At 39.9% G+C, this 14,890-nt stretch overlaps 1 protein-coding gene and 1 pseudogene across 2 annotated transcripts in view; both read right to left on the reverse strand.

Moving 5' to 3' along the window:
• The window catches only part of SUCLG1 (succinate-CoA ligase GDP/ADP-forming subunit alpha), a 39,216-nt gene that overhangs the window by 12,331 nt on the left and 11,995 nt on the right, over positions 1-14,890 (reverse strand). The window contains exons 3-5 of the mRNA XM_017514958.2: positions 7,451-7,567; positions 5,428-5,640; positions 5,229-5,286 (exon numbers count right to left, since the gene is read on the reverse strand). Coding sequence (XP_017370447.1) covers positions 5,229-5,286; positions 5,428-5,640; positions 7,451-7,567 — 388 coding nt within the window. The remainder of the gene's footprint in view (positions 1-5,228; positions 5,287-5,427; positions 5,641-7,450; positions 7,568-14,890) is intronic.
• On the reverse strand, positions 9,856-14,262 carry LOC108293515 (annotated as a pseudogene). Its single transcript, XR_001820719.2, has one exon. The product of XR_001820719.2 is annotated as an adenylyl cyclase-associated protein 1-like (transcript).

Below are 14,890 nucleotides of genomic sequence, written 5' to 3' on the forward strand. Positions count from 1 at the left end.
ATGCATTTGGGCACACAATAACTTCAGGTTCTCCATACCAACCAGTCAAATTGAAAGAACACTGTGAATGTAACTCAGTCATTGCTAGACGGACCCCACAGAACACTGTCATATTGCTCTTTTAGATGCATTTCACTAGACAGTGACACCTGTGTCCTCGATGATGCCTCACTTTATGTGGAACTCTGCTCTAACTCTCCAGCCCAGCACAGTCCCCAGCCTCCCTCTCCAGACTTGTTTCTTACTATTTCCCTACCCAGTGAAACTGGGTTAATCCTCATTGATATTTCATGCTCTCCTATCTTTTCATATTTGCTCTGCTTAAAATGGAGTGTTTCACCTCCACCATCTGACAAAACTTCTAATCATCCTTCAAGGTCCACATTAAATGCTACTTTCTCTTTGAGGTCTTTCCTAATCACACCCAAAGAGAAGTGAGATAAAATCTCTTTCTCTAAATCTCCTCAGTGGTTTTATATTTCCTATTGCCCTTATTACTAGGAAATAAGCAGAAGTTGTACCTTACCTACCACTGTGAAACCATAAGTATTTTTGGGGTAGAAACAACTTCATTCATTGAATGGTTCACTATTAGCCCTAATGTTACCATAAGATACAGTAGGAATGTCAGGGTAGGCAGATGGCCAGAAAGGAGCAATCAGGAGAGCCCTGTGGAAAGTCCTGGAGGCACTGCCCACTGATAGTCCACAAAAAGGCAATGGCTACACTGGCTACTTCTGGCCTGTGGTTGGGCTCCTCTGGCCCTGAAGGGGACTTATCAGGCCCTAGCTGGAGATAATCATGGTAGGGGCTTTCGCTGCTGACAAGCGTGTGTGCTCCTCCAATAACTTGCCCTACAGTAGCCTCTTGTTCATTATAATAGTAAAAACCACACCCCTGGGTGGAGATTTTAAATGCTAATGAGACCTGTGATGTGTATACTAACATGCACAACTACAGAGCACGTGCACACAAGGAAGTCGCCTAAAACATGGTTGCAACTGACACCCCCTCCTATTTTTCCAGCTAGACCAGCCACAGCTGTTTTCCAGGTGGTCAACCAACTGATCAGCAGCTCCTCTCTTTAAATGTACTTTATCTTCCTTCAATAAACTCTGTTTAAAGGGCTCATTTCTTGTCAACTCTTCTTGCTCCTGAGGTTAAGGCAGGTACTGATTCCAAATACTGAGGACAGAGGGAGGATCATGAAGAGAACACTACAGGTAATTTTTTTTTCTAGTGTTATAGCAAACACTGCTAAGTTTGAGGTCACTTTTAGCTAATACTTTCAACACTGTTAAGAATTATATTAAAATCATAGAAATGCTTTTTAAAAAATAAAAATAATTTTACCAAAAGCAGAAGTCCTTAAAACCTGACCTAAAATACTGACTCTACCTAGCTTGAATGGGCAGTTATTTCTATTTCCATTACAGAAAACCTGCCTTGGGACGGAACGAACACAAATTCTTTATTCAGAAGGCAGGACAGTGCCTCTGATCAACAGTTTAACATCTCTAAGGAGACCACCTCCTGGCCTGAGCCCTGCCCTTGAGTCTACCACGTAACATGGCCTTCTACTACTGACACAGTAAAATGGAATGGTCCATCTTTAAAAGATCCATAAGAAAAAAAGGAAAGGATAAATTTCAAGTCTTATTTTTTATCTGATAACCTTGGCTTGGCAAAATAAATACATAGTCAGGCTTGATCAACCAGCCTGAAATTTGAATATCTTGACCACACTGATTCTCCAATTAAGAACAATGTTCTCCTACCACCTGGTTCAGTAAGAGACCACCAATGTTGCTTGAGATTCCATGGAAGCTACCTTCTTCACTAGACTATAATTTCCAACGGGTCAATAAATAAGTCTTCACAACCCCTATGTCTCCAGCTTAAAGCACAGTTCTAGGCACACAAGGTGCTCATATATGTTAATAAATGAGTTGAAACTGAAAACTCATCAATGGAGTAAGACCACCCTCTTAAGTGAAATTTAATTTCAATAGTTTTAAGATTATTCACTAACTTAACCCTAATGCATAAGAAATGACAACCACCACAACTTCCACCCCCATATTTCTCATTTATCACTTTTTCCCTATTCTCAGTGCCTTTGTCCCGTCCACATCCTCTGTCCTCAACACTGTCCCTCCCCTCTATGGGACATTTCATCACTGAGAAGGTTAGGTGGGTAATGCCTACCTACTTATGTAATGGCGTACTCCTATCAAAATCCCAAGAAGAGTTTTTGTAGATACAAACATGATCATTTTAAAATAAATATGAAAAAGTAAATTGCACATCCAGCAAAGTATTAGTACCTAGAATATATAAAGAACTCTCAAAACTAAACCATAAAAAATAAACAGTCCAATTAGAACATGGACAAAACCCAAGGTGGGGCACTTCACTGAAAAAGATAAACAGATGGCAGATAAATCTATGAAAAGATAATATCATTAGTCACTAGGCAAATACAAATTAAAAGTACAAAGAGCTATCACTAAACATTTACCATAATAGCTAAAATAAAAACACAGTGACACCACTAAATGCTGGCAAGGCTGCAGAGAAACTGGATCACTCACACATTGCTGGTAGAAATGTAAAACAGCACAGCCACACTGGATAGCAATTTAGCAGTTTCTTAAGAAACTAAAATACAAGTATCATACAACCCAGCAACCATGATCCTGGACATTTGGCCCAAAGAAATGAAGACAATGTTCACATAAAAACCAGTATACAAATGTCCATAGCAGCCGTACTTGTAATAGGCCAAACTGAAAAACAACCCAGGTGTCTTTCAACAGGTGAATGGTTAAACAAAATGAAGGACATTCATACCATCAATACTCAGTAATAAAAAGAAACTATTGATGCATACAACAAACTGGATGAATCTCTAGAGACTTACTCTGACTATATAAACAGGTAATCCCAGAAGCCTACATTCTATATGATTCCACTTATATAACATTCTTGAAATGACAAAATTATATAATTGGAGAGCGGATTACTGGTTGTCAGGAATTGAGAAGGGGTTGGAAGCAGGAGGGAAGTGACTAGAAAAGGGCAACATGAAGGAAACTTGTGGTGATGTAAAAGTTTTCTGTATTGACTGCATCAATGTCAGCATCCCGTTTATGAAAATACTATAGTTTTGCAAGATGTCAATCATTGGGCTAACTGAATAAAGAGTGATCTGTCTGTATTATTTCTTACAATTACACATGAATTTATAATTATCTCAATATAGGCAGCTTAATTAAAATTTTAAAACAGGACAGAATAGTCAAACATGTGACACATGGTTGAGAGTAACAAACTGTCTATCATAAAAGAAAAAACATGGTACAGTTAAATATCATCAATTTGGAATCCAATCACTTCCTTCAATAACACTCAATTGGCAGATATGCAATTTCATTAGCTTCTATTAACAAAAACTGGAAATCCATTACACTATTATACTGCTATCACATTACATTATATTCCATTCAGAAACAGCTAAAGGACTGAAAAATCCTTCTTTCTCTAACTAGTCAAGGAGGCTATTGAGACTATTAGCAATAGTACCAAAATAGGAATATTTGGTACAAATAACCATCTTCTCCTCATCCTCTCAAAAATCTTGCAGTGTCATGTATTTTTTCTTTTGAAAAAAAGCCCTTTTTCAAAGGAATTAAAAGCAGTCTCCCAGAGGACTGTCTCATCAATGTGTTATGACCATTCACAAAACCAATGTCTAAAGGACTTCCCTGAACTTCTCTTGATTTTCATTTTTTAGGTTTATGGGCACCTTAGAAAGCCGGGCAATTATCAGAAAAGCAACTCAGCACAGAGCATTCCTTCAATGCTCGCCTTAAGAGCACAGCAGTCACCTTCAAAACAGACCAAAGAATCTAAGTAATATTCAAATATGAACAAGAGCATCAGTGATACATGGATCAGGCCCCACCGGAATTCAGATGGCCTATGGAGCTTCCTGTAACCCCTCATAAAATTATCAAGTGCTGCCACTGGCAGCAGGGCTGACAGCTCCAAGAGACATTAGTAATAAAGAAAACTCATAACCTTTAACCGAATCCTGTAAACTGCACAACCGACACTCACCCACTATGACAATTACCCTTATTTATTATTAGTAGCCATGCTTTATAGATAGAGAAAAACACTGTCAATCATCTATTATGATTGAAAAACAGTATAAAGTTTGGTGTAGAGTCTAAACACAAGCCTAATGTGGCTAACTTTCAAATGTTACCTTGGCTATTTCCTGAAGGAACTAATCAAGTAGCAATATAATTTTCCTATGATAGGCCATCTGATTTGCCTTTCTGATCACTGCCCTGCTTTCTGAGGTGCCCATAAACCCAAAACATTTTGAGAAAGTTTGTGATATCTAAAAGAGCAAGGTGATTATTGGGCAGGTATGTGAATGGCCTTATAAGCACATGAAAAGGTGCTCTGCATCATTAGTCATCAGGGACACTCAAAACCACAAGAGATACCATGTTACTCCCAGTAGAATGGCTACATTTAAAAAGACTAACAATACTAAATGTTTGTGAAGACATGGAGCAATTAAAACTCTCCTACATTAATAGTGAAAATATAAAACGATATAGCCACTTTGCAGAACTATTTGGCAGTTTCTTAAAAAGTTGAGCATACTCGACTTATGTCCCTATGAACATGACTTAGCAAGTCCATTCGTATGTATTTTCCCCAAGAGAAACAAAAATCTGTCCACAAAATGACCTATACACAAATATTGACCTAAGCCTTGTTCGTAAGGCTCAAATGTGAAAACAACTCAAATGTTCATTAATGGGAAAACGAATAAACAAATCGTGGTATAATTGTACAGTAGAATACTACTTAGCAGTAACTAAGTTATAATAGTTAATGAAATTAACTGCTGATACATGCAAACACATGGAAGAATACACAGAATGCTGTGCAGGAAAAAAATATTTAAACTCCCACCACCAAAGTCTTCACTGATTCTGTAGAACTGTAATGGCTTCTCAAATAAACTTATTATACTCAGGATACAGAATTGATAAGACTACAAAACTTCCCTGGTAAATTCTACTCATGTCAATTTAATGAAAATAAACTTGATTTGCAAAGGTCACAAATTCTTTGTGAGTTTTGAGGGTTTAAGGCAAATAATTTTTTGTTTTAATCTGTAAGAAAGTAACAAACAAACTCACCAATCCTTCCTTTTTTGTGAATATGACCAGGCATGATGCCAATTTTACATTCTCCAGGCTGAAAGTAAATCATAGTTTCAGAAAAGTTGAAAAAAAAAGTCACTCACAGGTCATACACACAAATACACTTGCATTCACTCAAAGCTGTTTAGCCTCGTGAGAGGCTTCATCTGGGTTTCTTTTTACGTTTTGCACTCACATTGATGACTCCAGGGCAGTTGGGCCCAATTAGCCTTGTCTTTCCCTGGTGCAGCAATTTGTGCTTAACTCGCACCATGTCCTGCTGTGGGATACCTTCAGTGATACACACAACCAAGGGAATTTCCGCATCAATAGCTTCATTAACAGCAGCCGCAGCAAAAGGCGGAGGAACGTAAATGACAGAAGCCGTTGCTCCTGTCTGTTCTTTGGCCTGAAACATTAACGATGAAGCACTTTATTATTGGTTAAATCATAAACATTGTAAAATAAATTCAATACTATCATTTTAATAATGTCTTGCGGTAACGAAAAGGACACTACCCAAAGACATAGCATTCTCCCCATTCTCAAATTCACTACACTGTCAGAGTAGAGTAGAATTAAGCATAGCCCTTTCTCAGCCCCCTTTGAATGCCACTGTGAAATGAAAGCTTCTGTGACATCTCACTCTCTTAGACTATGGCATGTCAGTAAACCTAAAAGCATCCTGACAGTGAACAGAGTCAAAGGACGCCAACATATCATCCACAAATGATGCCAGAGGTTAAAAATAATTTTTTAAAACTCTGTTCAAGATGATAATAGAGGGGGAGACAAAAAAATATTAAAACTGTTACGGAATCAAAAGAAGTCAAATCATGGGCATGGAGGTACTTTACTGAAAAGTAACTACAGTACACTGTTCTCTACCTCTAAAGGCTACAATACTTCCAGAAGCTAGACTGTGACAACAGCAAATATCGTGCTAGGAAATCATATGGATGAAAGGTAACAACCCTACTCATTCAAAAATCTCTTTGTAAGAGCAGAATGGGTAAGAAATAAACAATATCTGTCAAAAAAAAAAAACTTACGGAATATTCCAAATGCCACAACTATTTTTGTCACTATAACAAATGGATTGCTTAGCAACAAGGCTTTCTTAAAAAAAAAAAAAGCAAAAAAAGGCTCATGACAAAAGAAAAGCCGACCTAGAGGAATTGTGAAAAAGCATCTCCTCTCTATATTTTGAAGTTATAAAATCAGCCATAATAGAATTTAAGGCAGGAAGGGCTTTAAATTTATGCCTTAAAAAATGTAATGTTTTAAAATATACCTTAAAAATATGCATAAGAAGAGGGAAAGAAAACATTTAAGGCTGATCAACACATCATCCCAAAAAACTAAGTTTATTTCTTAGATTTTTAAAATTAAATACCCAATAATTTACACTACGGTTTCTTTTAAATACTATTGGTTTTATAAATATTCATATAAGAGTAAAAAGAGAGTGAAACACTACACACTAAGCTTAAGTTAGCTCCCTACAGAGGCAAAATCTGAGATGTTGAAGACACTATAAAATTTAACTTTACTTACCTTTTATACCATCTGAATTTTTACAAAAAGCACATATCAGTTTTGTAACAAAGAATTAAAGTTTAATTCAAAAATAATTTTTAAAGGTATTAACAAGAAATCCGTAATTTGAGAATTTAGGACACTGTGATTTGTAAATATAACTCTACAATTTAGTTTCTTCACATGGGACCACTCTTTATTCTGAGCCATCCTAAGCCTGCCACTTATCAGCTGTCAGACCATGGGCAAGATCTTCAACCTCATCGTTACCTTTAAAATGAGGAGGATAACAGCACCTACCTCCAAGGGTTGTAGTGAGGCCTGAACGGGGCAATTGGAATGAAACACCTAGCACAGTGCCTGCTGCATAGTCCCCACTAAGGAAGAATTAGGGGGTGGTTGCTGACATTTGTACTAACATACTGGAAGAAGAAAAGTAAGGCAATGATAAAAAGACAAACAGAAGCCTGGCCACAGCACTTCTTCCCTTAAGGGCTGATGCATGCCTAGAAGCACAAATGACACACCGGTTTTGAAGGCAATTCAAATTTCTCTAGGTTACTGAATTTTCAAACAACAAGTGACTCTCCCAAAAGAAACACAATTAAGATCTCTACCCAAAGAATGCTCACTCTTCTCTTGCTTTTCTTGTCTTGCCAAACTCAGGTAGCATTAATTACCTCCTTCACAGTGTTAAAGACTGGTAAGCCCAGATGCGTCTGGCCTCCTTTCCCTGGAGTGGTTCCTCCAACAAGTTTGGTGCCATACTCCAATGCCTGCTGGCTGTGAAAGGTGCCCTGAGGGGAAAAAGCACAAGATCCATGAGAAACAGCAGACTGGAAAGCCCAAGAGAAGCAAAAGCAATCTTACCAACTTAGGAAAAGAAAAACAAATAGGTTAACTATTCCCAGACAGTAACTATAGGAAGCATCCCCATCTATTTACTGAACATAGCTTTGAAGCTTGAAGCAAAACAAGCCCCTGAAAAGCCAAAATAGCTATAAACAGGGGCCTCTTTGATTCCCTGTTTTCAAACTTGGCTAGTGATCAAAAACTCCCTGTTTTTCAACTCCTCATGTGCTCACACTCCTCAGTTTAAAATTCATGGTAGATCATTACCCTCCCACAATCACCTTGGCTTTCTCTCACTTCAACTTAAACATCTGGCAAAACCACAACCTGGGTTAAATCCAATTTTCCCCCTACTCTAAGCCTAGACATGTGCAGCCAAAAAGAGGCTAGAGGAAAAAAAGAAAAAGAAAAGAAAACATGTCAACTGGTCTCATTTTAAATTAATGATCACTTACCTTAAGTAAGCCTTTAATACTGCCCAGTCAACAAACTGTATTTCTTTATCCATTCACTTTTACTCCTCAACCTCAGCATTACTGACATTTTGGAAGGATGATTCATTCTTATGAGAGGTCATCCAGTGCCTGGTAGGACATGTAGCAGCATCCCTGGGCTCCACTCATTAGATGCCAGTACCACACCCTCCTAACTGTCATAACCCCCTCCAGTTATGACAATCAAAAACAGCTCCAAGGATTGAAAGATTCTTTTTCACTAGGCTTCTGGGGCTCTACTTCCCCTGGTTTTCCTCTTCTCTTTCTCTCTCCTTAACTTCTCTTTTTCGTCCAAAGACACAAACACCCCACTTATCTAAGCCTTGAACTCCATACTCACATTGTCAACTGCCTACCTGACACCTCCACTTTGAGAACTAGCAAGCATCTCAAACTCAACATGTCTGTAAGGCCGGCTGCCTCACAGAGGGTTAAACGGACACATCCATCTCTCTCCGCACCTGATAGCTGCGTCATCACCCAAGCTCGTTATCTGGCCTTGCCGTATGGCTTCCCCGCACCCACCTCCGCATACCAGACCCAAGCCCACATTTAGCACTAAATTATGCATTCAACCCCCAGCCCACTGTTGATAAACCCTACAGGAAAATTTTTTAAAGGAAGCCCCATCAGACCCTGCCCAGTAGCAGTCTGCTCTGTATGTCCCTGGAAGGCCCACTTAGCCAAGGTCCCGCCCGCCTACCCATAACCACTAGCTCCAGGCATTTCCTGCTTCTTAATAGCCAATAGGATTGCCTTCACTTTGTTTCCCCAACAGCCAATCAAGACCCCCTTACCCAAAGCCCCACCCGACTACCAATAGCAACTAGTTTCAGGCACTTCCTGTTTCCTGACAGCCAATAAAATTGCCTTTGCTTTGTTTCCCCAATAGCCAATCAATCGCCTTCCCTTCCGATAAAACCCCATGACCTAAACAGCCTGGCACAACTTCTTTGGCCCCTTCCTGGACCACAGAACCTCTCCGGGAGCTGAATAAATTGGCTTCTCATTTTCTCATACTTGCCTCAATTTCCTCATTTTACATCAGCAGTAAACCTTACAATGTCCAAAACTGAGTTCCCAATCATTCCCCTCCATCTACCCCATCTCATTTAAAGACAACTTCAGTCCTTATAGATCATCACATCAAAAATATGGGTCATCCTTAATTCTTCTCTTTCTCATATATCTCATATTACATCCATTAGTAGATCTTACTGCTCTATCTTCAAAGTATAATCGACAACTCCTTCCCCTTCTACTGCTATTACATTGGTCTAAGTCACTTCAACCTTGACGGGTTATTGGTCTTGCTCCCCTTCAATCTAATCTCCACAGCAGCCTGAGTGATCTGGTCAAAACATAAGATCACAGCACTCCTCTAATCAAATACTCTGATTGTTTTAGATTTCAGTCAAGTAAAAGCCAAACTCCATATACTGGTCTACAAGTTAATCTACAAGCTGTCTCCCCACACCAGAGTCATATACCTGCCTGCTCATTACACTCCAGCCATGCTGGCCTTGTGGCTTCCACACACAGCAGGCATATGCCTGCCTCATGCCTCATTGCGCCCTCTGCATGGAATAACCTTCCCTAAAATATCCTCTTGGTTCACTCCCATGTCTCCTTTACATCTTAACTCAGAGATCAGGCCTTCCCTGACCACCTGATATAAAATCTCCTTCTCCTCCATCCTAACCACCAGGACTACACACATTCCTCCTTTCCCTGGCTTCTTTTTTTTTTTTTTTTTTAAACTTTAAGTACATAAAGGTTTATTTCCACAGGCCTCAGGAAATGGGTAGAAATCACAGGACAATCTCTCTTTCCACCAAAAAAAGTTGCACATTTGGTAAGCGTTTGTCCTAGAGGGAAAAACCTGAACTTTACATTAGCAGTGCTGTGTAAGATTCTTACATAAATCAAGACCTAAAACCAGCCTGCAATGGAGTTTTTAGTCCTCTGTTCAAGTGCTTGGACAGAAGCCATAGCTGATGAGCATGACAGGGAAAAGGAGACAGTGAAGACAGGTAACAGGCACCTAGCAGGCAAAGAGGATTCAGGAATGCCAGACTTCTCGGAATGATGTGTTTTTTCTTTCTTTTTCTTTTTTTTTTTCCTTTTAACTGCTGGGCAGGAATCCTAGAGAAAGAAAGTGTCCAAGACTCCTTTAACTGGTCTGGACGAAGGGCACTGCCACAGCATGGTTGGGGCAGATCCACGATGGAATAGGGAATAAAAGGAATGCTTATAGGGAACAATTTTGTGTGGAATGCTGGATGGCTAAGCCTTGGCCTTTGGTCCAGTGCAACCCTTGCCTCACTTGTCAACAGTAAAAAATTAGTTTGGTTAGAAGAACCATCTGAAAACACACCAGCTTCTACTATCTTCACGCTCATTGTTAGAAAAAGATTAACCAGTGTGAACATTCTGATCTGTTAATTCCTGGGACTGTTTTCTTCTCAATGGACTGTTTGTTGGTAGAATAATGCCCAAAAGCTCAAAGCTAAAATGTTGTCCTGGTTGGCAGTTCCTTATGGACTGGTGGCATGGTTGAGCTGATATGGAAGCGCTGTACCTTCCTGCGGGAAGATCAACTGACCTGCTATCCCACCCCAAATCTCAGCCTGAGGTATATTTCAGTGAAGGCAGGTAGCTGTGCTTCTCAGAGCAGAGAAGCAGTTTTAAGAGCAGAAAGGTAGAGAAAATCTACAAAAGAACCATCTTGATACAGATTTATCCCATGGTGTGAAGGGAGGGCAAAGAACCCAGTGACACTTCACTTATCCAGCAATTTCTGTCACTGTGGTGACCAACTTCTGCCATTCCATAGGGTCTTGAACTGCTTAGGAATTCATTAAAGCCACTGCCTTCTGTAGGAATGAGGACGTTCTTCTCAGAAGATTTAGCAGTGACTGTTTCACAATCCAGGGAATTTTTGCTCAGGTAAGCATGGCAGCCATCTGTTTTGTTGATGGAAATGCTTGTCACTTTACCCATTACCTGAACTTTGACATCCCTACTGTTGATTATCTCCACAATGTCATCAAATACCAGGCCAAGTTTCTTAGAGTTATCTACTGCAATGGAGTGAATTTCACCCTTGATTTGCAACGTCGTGTTGACACACTTGTAAATGTAAGCCACCTATTTCAGCTTTGTGTCATCAATCAACAGGTTGGAAACATTTTCCTGATTTTCCACTCTCCACTTCTTGCCCTCCAGTTCAAGTACACCTGGCTCTTTCTTTATGGCTGGTTTGGGGGATGGGTTGTTTTGGGGTTTAGGTGCAGAGAATGGCTTGGGCCACTGTGTACTGGACCACTCAGCCTTCAAGGCAGGGTTCCTGTGAGTCTTTATGTCATCAAACATGTGTTTCAGGGCATGTGTGATGCTCTCCCCGATTAATCTGCGCAAACAGTGCTGAGCGGGAAGCAGACTCATCTGAGCCTGAACTGGTAGAGACTGGCGGAGGAGGGGGGCCTGGTGGAGGGGAAGGAGGATCTGATCCAGCAGAGGGTCCAGAAGGCAGTCCACTCAGTTCTTCTGCCACAGGCCCCGTTTTGTTCCATGCCAGTCTGGTGGTATGGAACTCCTTAATGTAAGCCTGCAGCCCTGTCCATATACTTAAGCTCTGACCCAGTCTACATGCTTCTTATCCACATCTTTGTACTCTTTGAGGACTCAGTTTATATAAAACATGGCAGCATCATTCATGCTTTCACATAAGGGCCAGGCTTGGGAGCCACAGCCACCCAGCCCAGGGCCTGGATGCTTTCGCTGACAGCTGACAGGTGATTAAACAACTTGCTCCCTCGGTTCTTCTCCCGAAAGGTTATCACTTCTTTGATCTGCTCTGAGATGGGTGCCAACAAATCGGAAAGCTTGCTATCTGCTGGGTGTTGACAATGAGAAGCTGTAACCAAGAGAGCTCGCTCCAACTTCAAACCTGTATGGACCATCTCCGCATGTTTCTGCATGTCTCCCCCAATCTCTTTACTGATCTTCAAGTACTCTGTCACAGGACTGGCAAGCAGTGAGTCAAATGCCTGCATATAGGGAGCTGCTCCTGCTTTTGAAGGACTGTCTCCATACCCACAGTGCATGTCAGAGGTATGGGATACTGCCTCCAGGTGGCCCACTGCCCTCTCCAATCTTTCTACCAGATTTTGCATGTCAGCCATAATGTACCACCTCTGGACTTTGATCAGCCACTCTCCACTTCCGGCAAGAACTGCCCAACTATCTCCCTGGCTTATTTCTTCCAGAGCAATTGTACTCTCTAACATACCACATAATCTACTCATTGATTTTGTTGATACATTTCCCCCCAACCACTAAAATGTAAATTCCATGAAGATAGTGATTTATGTGTACTTTGTTCATTGCAATATGACACCTAAATCAACATACAGTAGGCACTCAATAAATAGTTGTTGAAAAATGAATGAATCTATGTGGTCATTCAAAATGTGGTCCCAACTACTGACATTCTACTAATGGAATAAAAAGTAGGGCCTTAAGAAGGACTTCAGAAATTTTCTGATTGAAATTATATTTCAAAATAGGAAACTTGGCCCCAAGCATGTTAATTAATCTGTCTAAAGTCAGGGGCAGAGTTTTGGGAGAACCACAGGCCAGTGTTCGCTCTCTTAAAACAGTGCTATTCAAAGTACAGTATGCAGACTCTTGCTGCTCTGCAATGAGGTAAGAGGAAAAAAAAAAAAAAAAAAAAAAAAAAAAAAAAAGGAAGGAAGGAAGGGAGGGGAATCTAATTTTAAAAAAAGTAAAAATGTTTGCAAATATAGCAGCATGACATTACTAAAGCTTTTATTGTACTTTATAAAAGTACTGATCTATATTAGACTGAAAATTAAAAACAAACACCCACATGGGTTTTTTGCTATAGACACTAAAAAGCACTGCCCTAGACTACACTGCCAGGTAAATTCAAAAGCACCAAATTTTAATCATAAAGTAGTGCTAAACAGGAATAACACATCTATTCAAAGTTAGCTTATTTTCCTTAGTTTTACCATTATCACCAGCTAGTATACAATTAGGAATAGGAATAATTTTAGCAGCTTATAAAGCCAGTGTAAGAAACAACATGGCACCCAATGGAAATCTGCATTGCTGAAACCTACCCTAAAATACAAGGATTTTTCATTCGTTATGCAGAACAATGTGTGTACAGAGAAAACAAACTAAAAAGACAATATGCAGATTTACTGTGGAAGTAAGCTATAAATTTCAGCCCTCATCATTAAGTCTATAATGAATCTGAATCAACAAACCTAACTGAGGAAATTAACACTCACTTACTTTAAAAACAAAAACAAGGATAGTGAATGAGAAACAATGCAAATGCAAGTAACTGAAAAACACTAAAACTACCCTTGATTTAAATATTTAGGCAAACCATCACCTAATTTAGATTATGGAGACAGTTCTCAATAGTGCTTACACCATGGGCAATGGTTCTTATAAAAAGGCCCACAGCTTAAAATGTCACAGGATCATATAATATTTTGCAAACAGAAAAACAAAATTATATATAATAAATTTACATGGGGAATTTGGGTTAATCAAACATCTTCTGATTATATGCTAATAATATATAACAAAAAACAGGCTGAATATAACATCAATTGAGAAGGGGATGATAGAACACATTTCAAATCTTGGATGAAGATCTTCTTTCCTTAGAATGTATATAACGGAAATGACATACACATAAGACATTTGGCTATCAGAATAAACCTTTTTTTCTTGAGGCAGGGTCTCACTCTGTCATCCCAGCTGGTGTTAAGTGGTTCAATCATGATTTACTGCTCCCTCAACCTTCTCGACTCAAGTGTTCCTTCCACCTTAGCCTCCAGAATAGCTGGAACCACAGGCATGCGCCACCATACCCAGCTAATTTTTCTATTTTTTTTTTTTTTTTAGAGATGGGGTCTCACCATATTGCCCAGGCTGGTCTCAAACTCCTGGGTTCAAGCATTCCTGCTGCTCTGGCCCCACAAAGTGCTAGGATTACAGGTGTGGGCCACCACACCCAGCCATTTTTAGCAGGAACAAAATTTCAGGGTTTAGTGGGTACTTCATTTTTTGTTATTGGTAGATTTTTTTTTTTTTTTTTTTTTTTTGAGACAAAGTTTCGCTCTTGTTACCCAGGCTGGAGTGCAATGGCGCGATCTCGGCTCACCGCAACCTCCGCCTCCCGGGTTCAGGCAATTCTCCTGCCCCAGCCTCCTGAGTCGCTGGGATTACAGGCACGCGCCACCATGCCCAGCTAATTTTTTGTATTTTTAGTAGAGACGGGGTTTCACCATGTTGACCAGGATGGTCTCGATCTCTTGACCTCGTGATCCACCCGCCTCAGCCTCCCACAGTGCTGGGATTACAGGCTTGAGCCACCACGCCCGGCCTGGTAGATTTTATTTTAAGGTTATAGAGGAATGGAGGAAGAAAAAGAAGAAAAGTCCACTGCAACACATTTGTGTGCTCAGTTATTTCAGAAAAAAAGTAAAAAAGCAAAAGAACCATTTTATATGAAACAACCTGCTAACTGCAGTCTACAGGATTTGGCCCACTACCTGGTTTGTATATTAAGTTTTATTGGAACACACCCAGGCCCATTTATTGACATTATTTTCTATGGCTGCTTTTGCTATTATAACACTTTTTAGTAGCTGTAACAGAGATTGTATGACCCACTAAACCTAAAATGTTTACAAACTGGCCTTTTGCAGAATAAGTTTAGTCACC

This window comes from Cebus imitator, unplaced genomic scaffold (assembly GCF_001604975.1).
Source record: "Cebus imitator isolate Cc_AM_T3 unplaced genomic scaffold, Cebus_imitator-1.0 Scaffold539, whole genome shotgun sequence".
Taxonomy (NCBI): domain Eukaryota; kingdom Metazoa; phylum Chordata; class Mammalia; order Primates; family Cebidae; genus Cebus; species Cebus imitator.